At 52.8% G+C, this 21,071-nt stretch overlaps 3 protein-coding genes across 11 annotated transcripts in view; all 3 read right to left on the bottom strand.

Annotated features, from left to right (window-relative positions):
- The window catches only part of AIFM2 (AIF family member 2), a 132,277-nt gene extending 126,739 nt beyond the window's left edge, over positions 1–5,538 (bottom strand). The window contains exon 1 of the mRNA XM_084903710.1: positions 5,420–5,538. The gene's annotated coding sequence lies outside the window, so the exon portion shown is untranslated. The remainder of the gene's footprint in view (positions 1–5,419) is intronic.
- The window catches only part of SAR1A (secretion associated Ras related GTPase 1A), a 197,743-nt gene that overhangs the window by 94,100 nt on the left and 82,572 nt on the right, over positions 1–21,071 (bottom strand). The window lies entirely within an intron of this gene.
- The window catches only part of LRRC20 (leucine rich repeat containing 20), a 60,434-nt gene continuing 47,932 nt past the window's right edge, over positions 8,570–21,071 (bottom strand). For 4 of the 9 annotated variants that reach the window (XM_084903719.1, XM_084903718.1, XM_084903721.1 and 1 more), the window contains exons 4-5: positions 15,255–15,422; positions 8,571–11,005 (exon numbers count right to left, since the gene is read on the bottom strand). In XM_084903719.1, the coding sequence (XP_084759845.1) occupies positions 10,851–11,005; positions 15,255–15,422 (323 nt within the window). In that variant the 3' untranslated portion in view covers positions 8,571–10,850. Of the gene's footprint in view, positions 11,006–15,254; positions 15,423–21,071 lie in introns of all 9 variants that reach the window. The other 5 variants (XR_014796779.1, XR_014796780.1, XR_014796781.1 and 2 more) reach the window with 3 other exon arrangements.

The following is a 21,071-nucleotide window of genomic DNA, read 5'->3' as shown; positions in this document are numbered from 1 at the left end:
CTATTATTATGTGGCAAACCATTCCAAAATTTAGTGGAGCAGCACTGTGGCTTGGCAATCTGGGTGGTCCTTCTGCAGGTCTCTCTTGGGATCACTCCTGCAGCTGTGGTCATCTGGTGGCTCAATGGGGCTGGAAGGCTCAAGGTATTGTAGATGGATCCCTTCTCGAGAAGGAAATACTTTCTATTCCTGGCAACTTCCCTGGGCTGTGAAGAGATGGAGTGGAGGTAGGCCCCATGCCAGCTGCCGGAGACTTCATTAACACCCTTGACTTGCCTTTTTAGCATCTGCCTGGTGCCTTTGTGGATACTTTACAGCCTGTGAAAACTTCATCCCCGAACCCAATTAAGCCCTTCCCCTCCTAAGGCAGCTTCCTGGAGGTCTCAGGATATACTAGTAATAATGTTCACCTCTACGGCTCTTTGACGGTCTCAGAGACCAAGCCCTGGGCCTCTGAAAGCTGAAGCTGGGATGGGCAGGTTGGGGGTTCTCAGTGTGCATCCCAGAGCAATAGCATCACCGAACTTGTCACAAATGGAAGTTCTTAGGCCTTGCCCCTAATCTGGGGAATCAGAAACCCAGTTGTCTCTGTTTTAACGTATCTTCCGTGTGATTCAATATATGGTCCAGTTTGAGAATCACAGAACTAAAGGACTTAGACCAGAGCCCCTGCACACAGACTGGGAAGTCCCAGCCCTTCTCTCTGCCTTCTTCCTGGTGACTCCGGGTGACAGATTGAATGTTTGTGCCCCTCAAAACTCATTTATTGAAACCTAATCCCCAATGTGATGTACTTGGAGGTAATTCGGTCCTGAGGGCAGAGCTCTCATGAATGGGACTGGTGCCCTGTAAAGAGCCCAGTGAGCTCCCTCGTCCCTTCTGTGTCAGAACAAAGACAGTAAACCATGAAGAGGGCCCTCACCCACTCTGTTGGAGCCTTGATCTTGGACTTCCCAGCCTCCAGAACTGTGAGCAGTAAGTTTCTGTTATTCATTAGCCATCCAGTCTGTGCTATTCTTCGCTAGCAGCCTGAGCAGACTAAGACCACCTCTTCTCTGTAGGAACTCCAAGTTCTCATCTCTAAAATAGAAACACACTTCTGGCTGCAACCTCGGGTAGCTCAGGTCACCTCTCTGGGAACCGGAGTCCTCATTGATAAAATGAAGAAACGTTCTCACTTACTACTGAAAAGGGGTTGTGGTGAGGAGCCAATGAGACAATGTGCAAAACTTGGAGAATGCTGAGTGCATGACCCTTATTAGGGTCATGAGCAGCGGTACTGACTACTAAACAATACAATGGCTGTAAATATAATCCACACTAATAAAAGAGAAACATGCAAATTAACCATACCCTCATGACTTCCACCAGCCAATCAGGAGTGGATATGCAAATTAACCAAACAAATATGTCATGTTAATTTACATACACAGACACTGAGCAGTCGGGGATGTTCTACACTGCCTCAGCAGCTTTGGGCCTCAGGGCAGCGTTAGAATGCAGAAAGGTGGCTCCGGGCCAGAGTGAAGGCAGTGCCAGCAGCCAGTGGAAAGAAGACCTATTCCTTTTTTAAAAAGTATTTATTTATTGATTTATTGATTGATTGATTTTATTAATTTTCCACAGAGAGGAAAGGAGAGGGATAGAGAGCTAGAAACGTCGATGAGAGAGAAACATCAACCAGCTGCCTCCTGCACATCCCCTACTGAGGATGTGTCCGCAACCAACGACCTGGGACCTTTCAGTCCACAGACCGACACTCTATCCACTGAGCCAAACCGGTTTTGGCAAGAAGGCCTATTCTTGCATGAATCTTCATGCATCAGGCCTCTAGTATTTTTATAATACTTTTGGTCTGGGCCTTCCTGCAATGCCTCCTGTGTGAGAGAGGAAACACCATCAAAATGAATGCCCTGAGCACAGTCAGTCTAGGTATCTACTGGGGTTCACTACCTTCACACTAATAACTTCATCGTTATCGCCACCTGCCTGCCTGTCCTGGTACCTCGAGGCACCTCAGCCCCACACTGGAGACCTGGGTTCACCATTCAACACCCACTTGCCAAGAGACTCCTGGGTGAATACAGCCTGGGCCCAGGGGCACAGGGACCTGCTGAAGAACACAGCATAGGGGCTAGTGAGAGCACAGGTGGAAAGCAGAATGGCTAAAGGGCACACAAAACAAGTTCAAGTTCATGCAATTTAAAAAATACAACTTTAAAAGAGCATCGGTGCAACCTTTTCATCAATCAGATTGTCAGAGATGAAAAGTGCTCAGCGAGGGCCAAGTGTGGCTATGCACTGCGGGGGGGTCATCGGGGCACAAGGCAGCTCAGCCTTCACAACTGGGACACATCCATCCAGCGCCCTGACAAGGGACCTGCTCTCCCAGCCAACACTCCACCTAGGGATTTCCCTAAGGAGCAGACCCAATGGTGGGGGGGGAAATACTGACCACGGGTAGTAATGGCTACAAAATAGTATGTACGTGAGTAATAAATCTACATTCTGTATAAAGTGTGTGTGTGTGTGTGTGTGTGTGTGTGTGTGTGTGTGTGTGTACATAAATGACATATAAATGTTTGCTCACTGGGGATATTTCAAGTGATTTTCCTTTTCCTTTTCACTAACTTCCACTTTGACCTTTCTTATCAGAAGGAAGTTCTAATAATATGATTTAAAGGCTGACAACATCACTGGTTCTAAACTCTGACTCACATCAAAGTCACGTGGTTTTTAATAATCTAGGACACCACTGCCCGCCCCCTCCTCGCCCCCCCCACACACACACTGAATCAGAATCTCTTGGGGTGGGGTCCAAGCACTGGTATTTCTCTTAAAAGCTCTCTTAGTGACTTTCAAATGTAGCCAGATTTGAGAACCACTCAATTACACAGTCCCTCGTCTCCAGGAACTTACAGTTGGGTTTAGTGATGTTTAACACTTTGGAGGTCACCACAGAGGCCGTTTCCCCAGCTTCCAGCCACTAGGGCTTGGTGCTTCCCTAGCACTCTTTTTACACATCCTATCAATTTCCAGATTCTTCTGCATATTTGTTTGTATAACTGTGGAGGGAGGTGGAAGGGTGGGGGCTCCCAGCTGACAGGTGTCCCGGAGCTGGCTCCCCGGGGTCTGCTCCCCTGCCACCGAGTGGGGTCCTGGAGTCGGAGGTGAGCAGGGAGCGTGGGCTCACAGCCCCAGCCCTTTGCCGGGGGTCACTCCACTCACAGACGGTCTCAGCCCGCCAGGGGCCAGGGCTGAGGGCTCCAGCCCAGCGCTTCTGCTCACAGGGCTCTGCCCCCTGCCATCGCTGGGAGGGAGGGAGGGGGCCCGCTGGGCATCCTTGCCATGACACCCTACACACCTGTGCCCACTGTAGTACCCCCTGCCCACCTCACCCAGCCAAGTGATGATGCTTCTTCAGCAGAGATGATCACAGCATTAAAGTGGGAACACACACCCCTGTCCACTGAAGTCCTGGCAGCGACTTCCAGTAACTGTACACCCCTCTCATGCCCCACATCCTAGTCCAGATCCCACTCTTTATCATCACCCCCCAGCCTGACAACCCCACCCTACTTCACCCCTTTTCCCTCCCTCTCCCCCTCCCACCCTCACCATCACCCAGCCTGGTGTCCAGGCCCCAGGGCCCTCCTGAGAAGGGGATGAGAGGGGATGTGAACACACAGGAGGGCTAAGGGAGGGAGCTGGGGTGCCCCGTCAGCTCTGAGCTCTGTGAGGAGAGTGGGACAATGGTGGGGTAGCTGACCTCTGACTCTGGAATTGGCCTGCCCAGGCGCTCACCAGATGCTTATCCTGGGCAAGTGTCTTCCCAGCACAGCTTGTGTTAGCTAAGTGGTTTTGAGAGATGTAGAGGAGGGGATGTCAGTTTCTGCTCAGCGCATAGGTGTTCAACAAGCGGTGCCTTAAGCTAGATGGGAGCCAACTTCCTGCTACCATTCCACCCACCAGGCACCCAACGGCCACCACCACAGGACTGAGGTCTCTGGTTCCAGGCAGATGAAAGAGTGAATGGGCCATTCTTTCCTTCACTGGGGGTTATGGGGCTATTGCAGGGGGACCCTGGGGAAACAGAGACAACAGGCCTCTTCCTAGCCTCCTTCTCCCTCCAGCTCCTCCTCTGCCCTGAGTGCCTGGCAGAGTCACAGAGCTAGAAGGGCCTTAGAGGTCACCGAGTCTAATCCTGGCCTGGGTTAGGGTCACCAAGTCTAACCCGAACCTGAGCCCTAACCCTAATCCTAATGCCCAGCAGTGGGTACTCCTGCCCTCAAACCACTCTCTCTTACGCCAGGACAGCCCTTCAGAGAGCCGGAGGGAGGGTGCCCTCTCAAACCTGCCCTTCTGAAGGTCAGACGCTGAGTTTCTTTGGGCTTTTTTCTTCTTGTGACTCGCCTCCTTTTCATCTGTAAAACGGGGACAACAATAGTACCTGTCCCCCAGAACTGTTTGTGAAGATTGAAGAGTTGCTCTATGTCCAGCACTTGGAATAGTGTCTGGCACATAGTAAATGCTCATAAAGGTTAGTTACTCATATTGTTACTGTATTGAGTCCACCTTCTTGTGGAAGTACTCACGGTTCTTGTAAAGTCCTTCTGACAGTCAGGACCTAGAATGGTGACAGGTCATAGCAAACCCCTGGACCACTGCAGTGTTCAGGGCACTCTGTAAAGCCCAGCACTGCCATTTACTGCGTGTGTGACGATGGGCAAGTTATATAAATAACCTCTTTGTGCCACAGTTTCCTCTGTTCTACAACTTAGGGAAAATAACGGCACCTACCAAGTACTAACACACTTATAAAAGTACCTGGCACATAGTAGGCACAAAACAAATATGAGCTATATTTATTTGGATACTAGGCTTTGAATAAGGTAGTCTCACTTTCTCTTTCCTTTCCCCTCTTTTTTTTCTCTGGCAGCCACGTTATTCTAGAGCAGGGGTCCTCAAACTTTTTAAAGTGGGGGCCAGATCACGGTCCCTCAGAGAGCTGGAGGGCCGGACTATATGAACTACTAATCCCTACTGTAACACCTTGGCTGCGCTCACTGCCCAAAAAACCTGGCGGGCCGGATCAGACTCCCCTGGGGGCTGCATGTGGCCCGCGGGCTGTAGTTTGAAGACCCCTGTTCTAGGGCATTAACTTATGCTTGTGGCCAATCCCCCCACCTCCCATCTTTTTTATTTGAAGAGTTGTGGATCCCAGAGCCACTCTTTCTTTCTTCTGCCTCCTCTGCTACAGACAAATTTCTTCTACCATCGGAACCAGCTACATGGGGCACCGTACAAAACAAACTCAGTGGGTCTGAAATATAGTGGCAACCATACTTTGGTAAAACTGCTGTTTGAATTTTAACCCTGCTAAGTCTGGCTCCTGCCTGATTAAACACGGAATACTTACCTCAGCTTCCAGGTGGAGACCTGGAGGCTAAGGCAATTTTCCCTTGCCAGGGATCAGGACCACAGGAGATTGATTCCCACTGACTCAGTAGCTTCAGGGATAGAAACTGTAGATAACCTTTAGAGACTAACCCCTGAGCTCTGCTTCTGTGTTATCGCTATCGCAAGATAGGGCCACATTCCAATGTCCAGCAGGCTGTGACTGGGAACCAACTCTGCGGGCTGTCCCGTCTTTAGAATTTAGTCTTTAGGATTTAGGAACAAAAGGAAAATTCTTGCGGTTTAAACCTTTAAAAGGAATTGCCTACCCCTGAAACGGGGCAGTCATTTGGAGTCCACCTGCGTGTGGTGCTCTTGCGGCTGTCCTGGCCAGTTCAATAAATCCTTGCCTGCTTTTTTTAAAATTAATCATCTGCCTCCGGTAGTCTTATTTTGAACCCAGGATTTGATCCCACAACAGGGTCCAAGCTCTGAAGGGTAGGCCGGGCAGTGCCATGGAGGGAGAGACCTGGGTATGAATCCTTCCGCCACCATGTATTATCTGTGTGATGCAGGGTGAGTCACTTAAGCCTTCTGTACAGTGGGATTTACAATCACCCCCTCAAGGCTGCAGTGAGGATTAAAAGTTAAGTTCCAATAATACAATGCCCTTTCTTACCCCAAAGTTGTGGGTAAAGGCCAAACATATAAATTGGATAAAGATATGCCCATGCAGGTTTTTTAAAGTGCCTCCTCTCACTCCCTCCTTCCCCCAGCAGGGTTCCCAGGAGACCTGAGGCTCCGTTAATGCTGTTTCAGGTCATACCTTCTTCCAAGTTCACCTGAACTGGAGGAACTGGAGGCTGGGCCCTTCCCAGTCCTGAATCTCAGATCCAGCACCTTTCAGACAAGTAGGAAACCACTGCTCCTGTTCGGTAGTGAGGCCACTGAGGCTAATGCCTCACCCAACATTGCTCAGCTGGACGGTGGGAAAGAGGGGACACTCCTCTGGACTCCTGGTGGAGAGGCCTTGCTCGCCTCCACCTGACTCTGTCCTTGAGGTCCCTGGCCTTCTGGGAGCATCTGAGAAACAGTGGGTGCTGTCACCCAGGGCACAGAGCAATCCCTGGCCTTGCTGAGGAGCCCCGCCCTTTCCATGACCTCCAGGGCTTCCTGCTCTGCCCATTCCGGCAAGCCCTTGGCCTGGCCCCTTACCTTTAGGGGAACTGCTCTCCACGCCCCTCTCACCCCCATTTCCATAGCTGTGGCCTAGGGATTCGTGACGCCTTTCACGTGAACGCCTCCTCCAAGCAGAGTTGGAACTGTTCTGAGATGTCCGGGAGAGTGGCAGGTGCCCGAGAGGGACTGGCATGAGGCTGGTGGTGGGAAAGCCAAGCATCTTGGAGGGGAGGCCAGCCTCTCTCTCCCTGGCTGGAAACGCATGCAGGGCAAGGAAGGCATAGCCACCATTTAGAAAAGGCCCAGAAGCCACAGGGAAATGTAAGGGCCCTCAGCCTGGTGGCAATAAGGTCTCTGGAAAGCAGATGCCCAGCAGAGTTCTCAGCATTGCTTCGGTGATGGCGGGGTAGGAGAGGAGGGCTGTCCCCTTGAAGAGCGAGGCCAGGGGGCTGCAGAGGCTGAGGTCTAGACCAGGGTAGGTCCCTGCCTGGGAGCGGGGCGGTGCCCCTCCCTTCCTCAGCCAGCCTCTGCAGAACACTGCCTGCAAAGTGCTTTGACATGGTCATTAGAGCTCTCCCCAAGGAAGGCCATCAGCGCTGTCATCTGTGCTGCTAAACGGCAGGGGGGCGGGGAGGGGGGGGGGTTCTAATGGCTGACACACCCAGGGAACAAGTAGGGCAGCAGGTCAAGGGGAGGCCAGGAGCGCTAAGCAGATAAGCTCCGATCACCGATCACCGAGACTCGCAGAGGGCCCTGCAGCGGGAGCCAGGAAGCCTGGGCATTTGTGTGGGCTCTGCCAGGAGCTCCCTGCATGCCTTCAGGTCACTCCAACCATCTGTAAAACAGGAGAGGTTCGGGCCAGAACGTTCTCACTGACAGTTTACCTTTCCCTCTAGAGCAGGGGTGGGGAACGTCTGGCCCTCCAGATCATTTGGTCGGGCCCTGCCAAGGCATTAGGGGCGAGTCAATTAAATGTTTGACCAATTACAGCAGGCTAAGTTTTAAGTTGATCATGTTGTATGGCCCGAGAGCGATGTAAATATCCAATGGCCCTTGGCAGAAAGAAGGTTCTCCATCTCTGCTTTAGAGAGCAGGAGGTGTGTCTTTCGGGGGGGGGGGGGGGGGGCACGCTGAGGAGCTGCAGCTCTGGCCAGGGGTGGGTGGGGCATGCGATGGGGAGGTCTTCTAGCTCAGGGTGGAGTTTGGGTCCGCCTCCACAGTATTAGAAAGAAGACACGTCTTTGGGAAGGTGGTGAAGCCTCTTGAGAAGGTGGGCAGCTCTTGGGGGGCAGCCGGCTAATGGCCGACCTTGGTCAGGTTGTCCCGTGCATCCCCTTCACCCCTCAGGCAGGAAACGGGGGCAGGGGGCATGTGTCCACTCACAGAGCTGACTTGGTTGTTACAGGGATTAAATGGGTGATTCTAACACACTCAGACACTCCGGGTACCCCCGCGCTATGTGTCTATTAAGTGAAAATAATGGAGTGTCTGGCCTAAAACTCCGGCAAACGCTGAAGGGTTGGCCTTTCAGATTTAGAAAAAAAAACCTGATTGAACCTGGAGTGCTTTCTAACTTGCACCAGGACACCTGGAGCGCTGGGCCCGCCTGTCTGCTCTGGGGATCTGGGCTGGGACTTCGCCTGTCTTACCAGCTCGCTGGTGTCAGTGCTGCTGGTTCAGACCTTTCTTTGAGAACATGGACCCTGAATGAATTGCCAAGGGTGTAATTTCTGGCATCGGTAAGGGAAAAATTGGGGGACAACGGGTTCCTTTATCCGTCCCCAGGGATATGGGTCTCCCCAGGGCTGACGATTAGCTGCTCTGCAGCAGCTCAGCTCTGGGGCATGCGTCAATTCCTGCTGGCTGCACCTGGGCCCCTCTGCTAGGTGTCACCTCGGTCCAGCTTTCGGCCAGAAGGGCAGCCCCGCCTCTCCTCCGGTGGGCAGGTTTGGCACCCAGGCTCCCGGGTCTGTGAGGTGAGAATGAACCAAACGCCAACCAGGCAGGTGCATCCAATGCATTCTTTATTGCAGACTGAAGCTAAGGGCTCACACTGTGCTCTGATCCCGGGCTTCTCTGCTGCCCCGCTTTCCCAGAGAGGCCAGGGCACGCTCTCCAAATGGGAACATTTAGAAAGGGTCGGTGCTCTGAGTGTGGCAGGGTGGCCACTGGCCCATGGAAGTAGGATTTGGGTGGCCTGGTTTGCCCCAAGCAGAGTAGGATGCAGCTTCCAGAAGCAGCCCCTCTGAAAGGCCTGAGATGAGGACCTGGGGAAGGAGCAGCTTGGCATTCGGGGGGAACCAGAAAGGAAAGCCAGGGGGCTGGGCAGATCCAACCCTCATCACCTGGGGACCCCAGGTCACTCCTTTCACGGGAGTGGCCCGGTGGGAGTGAAGGGCTGCCTTAGGGAGGGGGATGGGCAGAGACTTGGTGTTGGGGGAAAGCTGAGAAATTCCACCACCGTTCACTCCCAGGCCCTCCCCAGGCCATGCTTCTTAAACAGTAAAGTGCTTGTGGGGATCCCTGGGGAGCTGGAGTGTGGGCCCTGATCCCAGAGGTCCGGGATTGGGCCTCGGGTCCTTGTCTCTAACAAGCTCCCAGCGGTGCTGATGCGGACCACACTGAGGTGCAGGCTCTGGCCATACACTGCCTTTTTGTGTATCAGACAAATACACCCCTTCTTCAACAAAGACATGGTGAGTGGGGCCCGGCCAGGCTGGGCTAGACTGCAGCTGCAGCCCTCACTTGTCCCCGGCTGAACTCCTAGCCCTGGAGATCTTATCTGGCCTCCTCGCCCTGAAAACCCTCTTCCAGAGCCTGAGCCACCAGGCCTGGGAGATGAGCAGAGGGAATGGGCACCTCCTGGGACGCTGAGTCCTGAGTGCGTGGTGACAGGCCTACAATCTCCCAACCTGCCAGCTTCTCACCAAGAGACAGGAGGCCCGGGCTGGGGAAGGAGAAGGGGGAGGGGAAAGAAATGGGAACATTCTTAGAAAGGGTCGGTGCTCTGAGTGTGGCAGGGTGGCCACTGGCCCACGGAAGTAGGATTTGGGTGGTCTGGTTTGCCCCAAGTCCTGGGGACTCAGGCATCTCCCACAGACTCTGACAAAAGTCCAGACCAGGTGGGCTCTGATCTGCTTGCTCCACAGATGAGAAGGTGGGAGGTAGACACCTGCAGGATCAAGAGGTCAGGGGTTCTCCACACCACGGGTATTGTCACAGGAAGCCAGGGCCCAGGCCTCACCTGGCGGAGCCACCAGTTGTCCCTGTGGCCTGTCCTCAGGTGAGCACAGAAAGCCCCGAGCAGACGTGGATGGCAGGTCACCCTATTGCCTGGCCAGGCTCCAGGCTCAGAGCCTGGAAATGACGAGGTTATCAGGGCTTTGAGTGGTGACCAGGGGCTGGCCCACTGCAATCCAATGGTCCATAGTGCCACCTGCCTCCAGGTGAACCGATGACAAGGCAGCCAATGGCTTTCTTTCTCTCTGGGACACTCTCCTGTAGCTCAAGGGGTGGTGCCAGGCACAGCTGGTCACTCCAGCAACTTCTGGAGTAAGGTTGGAGGAAGGATGGAGCCAACTTGATCTACTCTCCAGTTCTCCCGCCTGATGGCCCTGGGCTCCTGTGTAAACATTGTCAGCCCTGGTGCAGCGTCCGCACTCTCTCTGCAGCTTTCCCGCAACTTCCGGCTCAGGCTCCTGCTGATCCAGGGGTCCACAGGGCTCAGGATGGGGCACGGAGAAGGGCTGGTTCTCAGGAAGCAATAAATAAATACAGGTGGTCTTCTGTTCGTCTCAGGGCAGCGACTGGCTCTCAGCACTAGAAGCAAGGCCTCCACCCACAGGGGCCCAGGAAATGCTCGGCGAAGCTCAGCTGCGAGCTCAGAAGACACCGAGGATTCGAAGACTGAGAGGCGCGTGTTCCCTAAAAGGCCTCCAAGGAGCCCAAGGAGGCAGAGACCCACGGCCGCTAGCCCTTTCCCGAAATTGTAAGTCTCAGAGAAGGTGGGGGGCCTGCACAAGTTCGCACAGAGGCTACGAATGCCGAGAGTCCTGGCTCTAGCCCCCACCTCACCTCCTCCTCTGGGCATTCCAGGACCCTCTACCGCTCTAAGCTATCTATCCTGAACCGCTGCACCCCCTCCCACACGCTGTTGGGCCCACCCATCCCCAGCCTTCCAAGCTTGGCCTCCCATGGGCCCTTGGGGCTCCCTCCCCTCAGGGTGCCAGGCCAAGTGGCTTCTGTCCCTTCTGGGTGGGCACGAGGAGGGAGGCCTACGGCGGGGGGGCCCGCGTGCCCTCCGGAGACATGAGCATGTCAAACTTGATGAGCGGCGGGGCGATGACGCGCACCTCGGCGTTCAGCGGGTTGAAGCGGAGGTTGATGCTGCGCAAGGCAGGCATGGCGGCTAGCTTCTCCACGGGCACGTCTGGTGGGGAGAGAGGGATAGATTAGGGGGCAAGGGCCAAGGAAGAGGATGGAACAGGAAGTTGCTGACATGCGGTGGGAGCAGCTCTCCATCACCCACCTCAATAGGCTCCTGGCACCCAGCCCTGCATGCAGAAAAACATCCTAAAAATAAAGTTGAACATCGGACTTCCATTTATCTCACCAATTCCACTCCGGGGTAGAACTGAGATCATTGTAAACAGATCCTCAACTACGCAGTCACAAATGTACACAGCAGCACTATTCACAGGAGCCAAGTGTTCCCAACAGATGATGGAGAAACCAAATGTGGAGACGCTCTTTAAGAACACGCAGACATCCTGCCCCTCACCCACACTGAGCACCCATGCCCCTAGATTCAACACCCACGGCGGATTCTTGCCTGCTCTGCTCTGCATGGTGGTTACAAAATTATGATTTTCCAACTCCAGCAGCCCCTCAGCATTACTCCAAGCAAGAGCCTTCCCTTCTCTCCCATCTATCCATTTATTACCAATAGGAACTTCTGTTTCTTACAGTTCATTATTGTATTTCGTTATCTTGGTGCTCAATTTGTCCCAGATTTACTGGTAGCCAGTAGGAGCCGATCCCAACTTTATCACTCTTCCTGCTCATTTAAGATCATCGTCTGAGAAAGAAGACTTCCCTTACAATTGGGAAGGTAAGCAGAAAAGCTCCTAGTCCTACTTGGTTTGGCTCAGTGGATAGAGCTTTGGCCTGCGGACTGAAGAGTCCTGGGTTTGATTCCGTTCAAGGGCACATGCCTAGGTTGTGGGCTTGATCCCTTGTAGGGGGTGTGCAGGAGGCAGCCGGTCAATAATTCTCTCTCATTATTGATGTTTCTATTTCTCTCTCCCTTCTTCTCTGAAATCAATAAAAATATATTTTAAAAAATAAATAAATAAGTAAAAAGAATAGCTCCCAAATAACCACCAGGTGGGAATGAGTTAGAGAGGGCCCTGCCAAGAAACCGGATTTGGGGAAACAAAATGAGTTGAAGGTGAGGTCCCTGAACCTGAGCGCGTGCCTCCAGCTCCCCACTGGTGAGCCGAGCTGCCGCCCACCGGGCAGGACTGCAGGCTCCCGAGTACCCGGGGCCGGAGCACAGGCCAGCTCCTCTCCACTCACACCAGGGTTCTTGGGCATAAATTAAGGTGACCAGATCGTCCCGCTTTTGACAGGACAGTCTCGATTTTCAACAATTTTTCCCGCGTCCTGTGGCGTTTTAAAAAAGTCCCGATTTTTGGAAAGATTGGAAAGATTCTTTCCAAAAATCAGGACTTTCTTAAAACGCCGAGGGACGCGGGAAAAAATTGTTAAAAATCAGACTGTCCCGCCAAAAGAGGGACGATCTGGTCACCTTAGCATAAATGGCTCCTTTGGGAACTAGCCCACTTACTATGGCTCTGCTCCCCCTGCCTGTGACTTACTGATAAAGATCCTTCTGAAGATGCCAGGTGAGCAGGCTGTGCTGCAGGACAACCAGGAGAGGGGATCTGTGTGCCCTGGGCCCAGGGGTCAGTGGAAAGAGGAACCTGACGGAGGGAGGTAAACCACATGTGGCAGGACAGTAAAACGCTAGGAAAATGCCCAGGCAAGAGAATGGGGAAACCGAGACAAGAAAATTAGACAAGGCCAAACCGTTCGGGCAGCTTGCAGCCGGCCTGTGAATCCCGAGACCTTATCTCCCCAACAAGGACACTGAGAGCAAATGGTGCCTGCCCTCCTCTCTGACCAGGGAACGCACAGCCCACATCACCCTGGCCTAGGACAATGGAGAACAAAGACCCACTTAATGCCATGTGTGCCCGCTAAACCCAAGGACAGAGGAAGCTGGGGAGCAAATAGCAAAAACCACATTGAAGCCAGACAGACCTACGAGAACAGCAAAACAGACCAAAGAACAATCCAAAACACCCCTATGCGCTCCTTTTGACGCATCAGCATATTAAAAAAACTCATCTTGAAAGCTGATGAATACTCTGCTGTAACCCTCCCCTACGATTCTCGCCAGCGGAAACATAAAAGATGAAAATCCCTTAAGACAAAGACTCAGTGCAGGCTCACTCTAGGGCACGCCCATGCTCCTTCCCAGGCAAGAACATTTTATTTCTTCCTAAGCTCTAAGGGTCCCCAGGAGACTTGCAACCAGGAGAGCAGTGAGCAGCGGCAGCTCAACCCGGCTCACACCCTGATCCTGTCTCCAAGGCCCCTTTTTCTCTGACTTCCCAGGGAGCTAACTGAGCCCTGCTGTGGCTCACTTCTCTCCTATAATGCCTCCAGAGAGCCAGAGCAGAGCACCACTTAGGCTCTCCCCTACTGTTTCTTATGTTTGTTTGTTTATTTGTTTTTTTGTTAATCCTCACCTGAGGACATTTTTTCCATTGAGTTTTTCCATTGAGTTTTAGAAAGAGTGGGAGAGAGGGGGAAGACAGAGAGACACATTGATGTGAGAGAGACACATCAATTGGTTGCCTCCTGCAGGCACCCCATCAGGGGCTGGGGATTGAGCCTGCAACCGAGATACATGCTCTTGACCAGAATCGAACTGGAAACCCTTCAGTCTAAAGGCTGAAGCTTTATCCACTGAGCCAGACCAGCTAGGGCTCCTCTGTTGTTTTTTCTATCCTAAGTCCTTCCTTCATTTCACTGTCTGTCCCCAGCTTTAATAAACATATTCTCAAACCCACCTGGACTCACACTGTGAAATCTTTCCTACGTGAAGCCGAGAATCCACACACTACAGGCTGGCCTGAGGCAGACCTGCTCTGGGCCAACTGTGAGCACTCCTGATGTACACACACACACACACACACACACACACACACACCAGACAGTCATTGGGAGGAGGAGGAAAAGGGAGGTTACAGCTTCTTCAGGGATAGAATGGGATTGTTTGTGGTGGGTGGTTCCATCTCATCTGCACCCTGGAATCATCTAGGGAGTTTTAAAACCCATCAAGCCCCAAACCCACCGCCAGAGATTCTGATTTCACTGGCAGGGGTGTGGTCTTGGCACAGGGTTTTTGTAAAGCTCCTCGAACAATGTGAATGTACATGCAGTTCGAGCACCTCCGATCTTCCAGTACTTCCCTCCAAGGCGCTGCCCCCTGCTCTGGTGCACAAGGTAAGCTGTCAGAAGCGGGGCTGACTGCCTACCTGGCCTGGGAGGTCCTGCCTCACTACCATGCACTGTCCACTCCACCCCGAGAAAGTTTCCTTACAACCAGTATGTGGCTTGTGGCTTTCTATCTCCCTATGGCTATGTGCAAACAGATTCTCTCCTTATGCAAAGCACTGTCCTGAGTAACTGGGATTATGAAGCAAGACCGCCTGGCGTGCCATGACCTTGGCCAAGTTACCAAACATCCCTGTGCCTCAGTTTCTTCACCCGGGGAGAGTAACAATATCTGCCTCATAAAGTTACGGGGAGGTTTACACAAGAGCACAGTTCAGTGCTCACTGAGTATCAGTGGGTGGGACTGACCATGCCATAAGCCCCATGAGGACGGGAGGACACTTTGTCCATCTCTGTCTCCAGCACAGTGCCTGGCACAGAGCAAATGCTCAATTAAAAAACGGCAGCTGGTGAGCGAAGGGACATAGCTAAATCCATAGCCTAAATCCATGTCCAGACCCGAGTCTGTATTCCTAAGTGCCTTATACCCTGAATAGGTCCTTGCAAGGCTGAGCTCTGAGATTCCGAGCATGGGGGCTGTTCTCCAGCACTCTGGACAGAGACAGGGACAGGCAGCCTTGGACTGGGGGACGGCAGAGAGGGGGTTCCAAACCTGTTTCCCAGAGGCCCCTGCGTTCTAACAGTGGAGACCAGGAAGGACGAGCCAGGGACTCAGGGAGGAGTAAATGCATAGAAGTCCCGAGCTGATGGGTCTCAGGGGCAGCTTCAGATGGCAGAGAGCTGCCAGGGAGACAGCTTGTGGCCCAAGGGAGGCCCAGCTAGTGCAGGCCTCTCCGTGGAGAATACTGAGGCCTTCCACCTCTCAGGTGACAGCAAGTGTCCCACCAGGCCCCTGGCAGGTGGCAAGGTCTCATGATGGTTCCCTTCGCGGGTTCGGTGCCCTGTGCTCAGCCATCTCAGGCCAGAAAGCCCCGCACTGCCCTCCGGTCTCTGAAAATGTGACTCCACAGCCCCATGCCTGGAGCCCGTGAGCTTCACTCAGGAAAGGGAGTTGGAGGAAGGCGGTGCTGAGGGGGGTGGTGTCCACTCACCCACAATCTCGTTCTCCTCCAGATTGATGGTCTCCAGCGCGGGCAGGGTGGTGAGCTGCTCAGGGAAGTCGTGGAACTGGTTCCGAGACAGGTCGATGGCCTTGAGGTGCTGCAGGGCACTGACCTCATTGGGGAGGCGGTGCAGGAAGTTCCCTTCCAGGTGGAGCTCTGCCACGTGGGGGAGGAAGAGAACGGAGGGTGAGGAAAGCAGCCTAGAGCCTCTGCCAGCTGCCCCGGCCAGGAAGGCAGCAAGGTCACCCCAGGCCAAAAGGACACTAATGTTGTCCATTCCATGCTTGTTTATGCAAGAGGAGGGGTAACTCCCACCGCTGGCCAGAGGTCATTTCCAGCTGGGTTCCCTGCTTTTGGCTTTGGAATGGAAGGCTCTCCCGACATTCCAAAGCCTAGAGGGCGGTCAGGACATGATGGCTCCTCCCTCAGACCAGGCCTCCACTCCAGGCCTTGATGGGAGAGGACAGGATGGGCAGTCCGGGGCTCCTCACTCCCGCAGCTGAACAGAGTATGGATGGGCTCCTGCTTCTAAAGCCGCTACTCCAAAAGCTGGCCAGCCACCCGCAGGGCCAGGGTGAGGAGGTGAGAGGGGCTGGTGGGAGTCCCTCTGCTGGGGACCTGCCCAAGGCTGGCTGGGGTGGTGTAGGCTAAAGCGCTGTGTTCTACAGAGAAGCTGGGTATCCACAGGGGCCGGGGGCAAGGAGAAGGGGTGAGAGGCAGAAACCCAGAGCCAAGGGCCTAAATGTGCTGCACCCGGGGCCCCCACTGCCTGAGTACACACCCAACTGTGCCGCCTACAACTTGTTCACTCCGTTATCTAACCACATTAGGTCTGCTTCCTCACCTGTAGAAAGGGACTAGCAGTCCCTGTCTCATAGGGTTGTTGGAGGGTTATATCTGTGACCATGAGAAAAGCACTTGGCTCGGTGCCCAGCACAGGGTACGCATTCATACGTGCTATTGCTATCATCACAGCCTAGGGCTGCTGTGAAGACTGCGTGTATGCAGTGCTTTGCACGTCTGGCACACAGTAGATGCTCAGTAAACATGAGGGAGGAACCTAGGGAAGCAGAGGAAGCCAGTGGACAGCAGGAGAATGGGGGAGACAGAGCAGCAGAACCACCATGAGAGCACCCACAAGGGCCTGGAGTTCTGCTGGTTTCCCAGGCTCCGTCCCCAAGTGACCTTATAGTCTCTCCTTTGTTAACTGACAGGTGAGCCTTCCCACCTGTCTAGCAAAGAGGAACTGAGGCTCAGAAATTCCAAGTGACCTGAAGAAGGACCTCAGCTCTTCTCCCCGAGGCTGGCTTCATGGGCCTGTGACCAGCATGGTCACACAGGGCCCCAGGTTCACAAGGGCCTGGCACTTGTGGCGGAAAGTTCTGTGCTGCCGTCGTGAAAGTCTGTGGCGAGAGGCTGTCCCGTGACGTGACCACTCCCTGCAGGCCGGACCCGGGCCAGAACAGCAGTTGCTTTCTGCAAACCCCTCTGGGAGCTGTCTCATCATAACCGATGTTCACTCTGACATAAATCAGCATCGGTCCCTTGCCTCCTGTTATGTGCTGGTTCCTGGAACAGTTTGCTTTCTTGACCTGGTCCAGCCCGTGCAGCAATTCCCCGAACCTGGCAGCATTCATCAACTAGTACCTGCGACTGTTCCCCTGCTTTACTCCCCAGAATTCTTTGGGATCCATTCAGTCTTGCAGCCACCTAAGACATGCCTGGTATATAAGTTTCCCTTAATTAACTACCAGACTGGAGTGGCCAGCCTCCTGCTTTGGTCTTTCCTGGCCTTCTGCTTATGAAGGTAGATTTCCAGTCTCAGGGCTTTTCCCTGGGTCTGCATGGACTAACAAAGCCTTAATAATTTTATCCTTGAATCTGTGTTTTGTAAGTAGAGCGAGGTCATGGAGTATCAGCTCACACACCAGGTCCTGACTCCCACCAGCTCCCCAGGATGGGTTCTTGGCAGCCAGCTCTCTTGCCCCCAGGCCCCAAGGACATGCTGGGCACCCCTCTTCACCCCTATCCTCCAACTGTTGCAGCCCTCTGTCCCTGGAAGGGTCCTGGGCACAGGGAGGGTCAGTCGGCACACGTGCCCATGGTGTCTTGGGGTACAGCATGGTGGCAGCTGTCCCCTGGTACTCCTTGTGCTGGGGCGGGCAGCACCAAAGGGTCCGATAGGCAGCAGCTGGAGGCCGGGTCTTGCAGGAGAAAACCTCTCGTTCACCCTGGCCTCAGGCACTGAGCATATGCTGAGCAGGGGTTTCAAGATCCTTGGGATACCTGGCTGGACCTCACCAGGTCCTACCCCTGGCCAGGGTGAAGTGGGTGGTTTTGCATGTGGTGTGAACTGCCAGGCCCGAGGGTACGTGCCCTTGTGCCCGTCATTGTGGGAGTCGGGGGTACCCTAGGCACTTGGGAGCGTCCGCACTTCCTGCCTTCCTCCTTCCATCCTTCCTGCATCTGGCTGGAGTTTGCTTCTGGCCACTTGAGGACCCCCTGGAAACAAGCCACGAAATCCAAACGGCATAATTTGATGATCCCATATGAGTCAAATGCTCTGACATTGCATTTAAAACTGGCATGGTACAATATAAAGAACGTATAAAATTCATACTAATAATTTAAAGTTCCAATAGCTTCCTGGCTTGGAAGGGCATTAAACAGCACATGAAAATCACCATGACACACTAAGAGAGCGGCCACAGAGGCAAAAAAAAAATTTTTTTTAATCTTTTTATGTTCCTTTGCCAGTACTTCCTCCTGCTTGTGAACAGGGTCCTACATTTTCATTTTGCTCTGGGCCAACCAGTTATATAGTCAGCCCACTTGTCCCTCTGCATCCTCCAGGGTCAGCTGGGGCTGTGGGAGATAAAGGGCTCTGAGGTCCCAACAGCCAGTTCCAGGGCTCCCCGTTTGAACAGAGCCCTGCCTGAGGGCCCTCTGGACCACCCACCTGAGTGTCAGCCCCACTGCAGGCACCCCACTCCGCCAAGCTGCATTCCATTTGATGGGGTCTGTCTCTGACTCATCTTTGTTCCCTACACTCAGCAAACACCTGGTAAGTGACGAGAGGAAAACAGACAGTGCAGGGGACCTGCCTGCCTCTCTTTCCCCTTTCAAGGACATCCTGAACACAAGGCTCATCAGCAGAGCCACACAAACCCAGAACCCCTCCAGCAGCCAGGTCCTTAGACAGCCACGCAGTAACCCAGAAAACATCCCCGTCCAGGTCACCGTTCCAAGGTCAGCTTTGGAAGGGATGCTGGAGCACACCGAGTCCAGTGCTTCCCGGACTTGCCTTTGCCAGACGGCGTTTCCTCAAACACTCCGAGCATGCTGCTGCCTTGGGGTCTTGGCACCTGTGGTTCCCTCTTTCTAGAATGCTCTGCTACGTCACTTCATTTGTGTCTTTGCTTAAATGTCACCCTATCGAACGTAGGATCTTCTCCCATCTTTTCTGTCCCCTTCCCCTGCAGTGTTTACTTTCACAGAGTCCATCATTAACTCATACAGAGGGGAGAGGGGCGGGGGGAAAGTGGTAGAAATGAGGCTGGAACCAAGTTATCCAGCGATCTTGGGAAGATCATGGATTTATCTCAGGGAGAAAAGCCATTCCGAGGATGAGTGTGCATGACCTTCTTTAAGAATTTATGTTGATCTTATATCCTAGGAACTTGCTGAGCTAGGGGTTGTTTAATTTGTTTTGTAGATTCCTTGGGGTTTTCTATGTAGACAAGTATATCACAAATACAGTTTTATTTCTTCATTTCCCATCTATATGCCTTAATTGTTTTTTCTTATCTTATTGCAGTGTTTAGAACTTTCAAAATGAGGAGACATCTATGCCTGTCCCGAATTTTACAGGTAAAACATGTCATCATCAAGTCTGATGTTAGCTGTGGGATTTTTATAGATGTTCTTTACCAAACTGAGGTACTTCTCCTGTGTTTCTAGTTTGTCAAGAGTTGTTTTTGTGTGTTTTTAATCATAAATGGGTGTTGGAGTTTGTCAAATGCTTTTTCTCTGTCTATATATATGACAGATAACTGGCTGACTTTCAAATGTTGAGCCAGCTTTGCACATCTGAAAAAAATGGATAATTACCACTTGGTCATGGCATATAATTCATTTCAGGCACTGCTGGGCTTGATTGTTAATATTTCTCTGAGAATTTTTTGTGTCTTAATTAATGTGAGATAGTGGTCTGTAGTTTTCTTTTTATTTTATTTTTGTCTTGTTCATATCTGGATTTGAAATAAAGGCAATACTGGCTGTGTAGCATGGGTTGGAAAGTGTGCCCTCTATTTTATGGAAGAGACTATGTAAAACTGATGTTAGTTCTTGTTTAAGATTTTGCTAGACTTCTCTAGTAAAATCATCTGCGCCTAGAGATTTCTCTTTTTAGGGTCATTGTAGTTATGAATTCAATTTATTTGATGGCTATAGGGCTATTCTGATTGGATACTTCATCTTGCTTGAGTTTTGGTAGTCTGTGGTTTTTAAGGAACTGGTCCATTTCTTCTAAGTTGTCAAAAACTTATGAGAGCAGACTTGTTCATGATAAGCCTGGCAGGTTTTGAGGAGAAAGCAAGCCATGGACTTGGGAAAGGCAAAAAAGGTGGTTCCCTGGGAGAGATGCCCCCATCCCTGTCAAAGTCCCCGTCTTAACTAACTCCTGGGACTTTATGTCACCTCAACCGAGGCACCTGAGGTTTTCTCTGTTGTTCCCATTTCAGAGAAAGAACAAAAACGTGGCCAAGAGCCCAGCCACCTGATGGGCTGATGTGCTGAGCTGCCAACTAAGAATGGTTGCAGCCACATCTAGCTTTGCTTCTCACCCCTTCTTTTTCATTGTTGGGGTCACAACAATGCCCAGGATCTTGCTACCATCTCTCTGGGAGAGAGGGCTGAGGTGCTCTGGTCCCAGGGGGTGGCCTGAGGGGCCTCCAGATGTTTCTTCCTGCTCTTACACCAAGGTTCAGAGCTGAACAGCCAGCCTTCCAGACCGACAGGATCTGGGGAGAAGACCCTCCTCCATCCTCTCCCAACACCGTCCCCAACCTGAGAGCAGCCCCTCACGATAGTCCCCTATTGACTCTTTCTTTAAACTGTGGTTTCGGTGTCTGCTAAATGGACCTCCCCTCCCCCAAGTTCTTCCTATTACTTCCGCATCCTCCTTATCTTGAACAGCTGCCAAGCCTGACTCGGAAGCCTTAGACCAGGGGTCCTCAAACTTTTTAAAGTGGGGGCCAGATCACGGTCCCTCAGAGAGCTGGAGGGCCAGACTATCTGAACTACTAATTCCTACTGTAACACCTCGGCTGCGCTCACTACCCAAAAAACCTGGCAGGCCGGATCAGACTCCTCTGCGGGCCACATGTGGCCCGCGGGCCGTAGTTTGAAGACCCCTGCCTTAGACTGACCCCCGAGGAGAAATGAGGCCTGATTCCTTCAGGAACCGATGAGGCTGGCTGGCTGTAACCATGGAGCCAGGTAGCCAGGGGATGCGACAACTCCAAAAATACCTGTCCACGGAGGATCAGTTAGGGCCTTGGGTGCCGCCCCCACATTGATAAGCAATCGTGTTGCTGCCTGCAAGGGCCCCGGTGCAGGGCAGGGCCAGCCAGTGTGCTGTGGCAAAAAGTGTCCTTCAAACGGCTCATGCTCCGCACAGAGCCAGCTGCTGCCCACGGGGGACACAGGGGCGAGGAGACAGGAGGGGAGTTTCCAAAAGCCACACGCTCTCCTCAGGTGGACGGAGGGAAGGGGTGAGAAAACTGTTCTACCTGGGTCTGCAGC

Source organism: Pipistrellus hanaki (assembly GCF_964339955.1).
Source record: "Pipistrellus hanaki genome assembly, chromosome: 14".
Lineage (NCBI taxonomy): Eukaryota > Metazoa > Chordata > Mammalia > Chiroptera > Vespertilionidae > Pipistrellus > Pipistrellus hanaki.
Note: the sequence above shows the minus strand (reverse complement) of the source record. Positions and strands in the feature narration are given on the sequence as shown.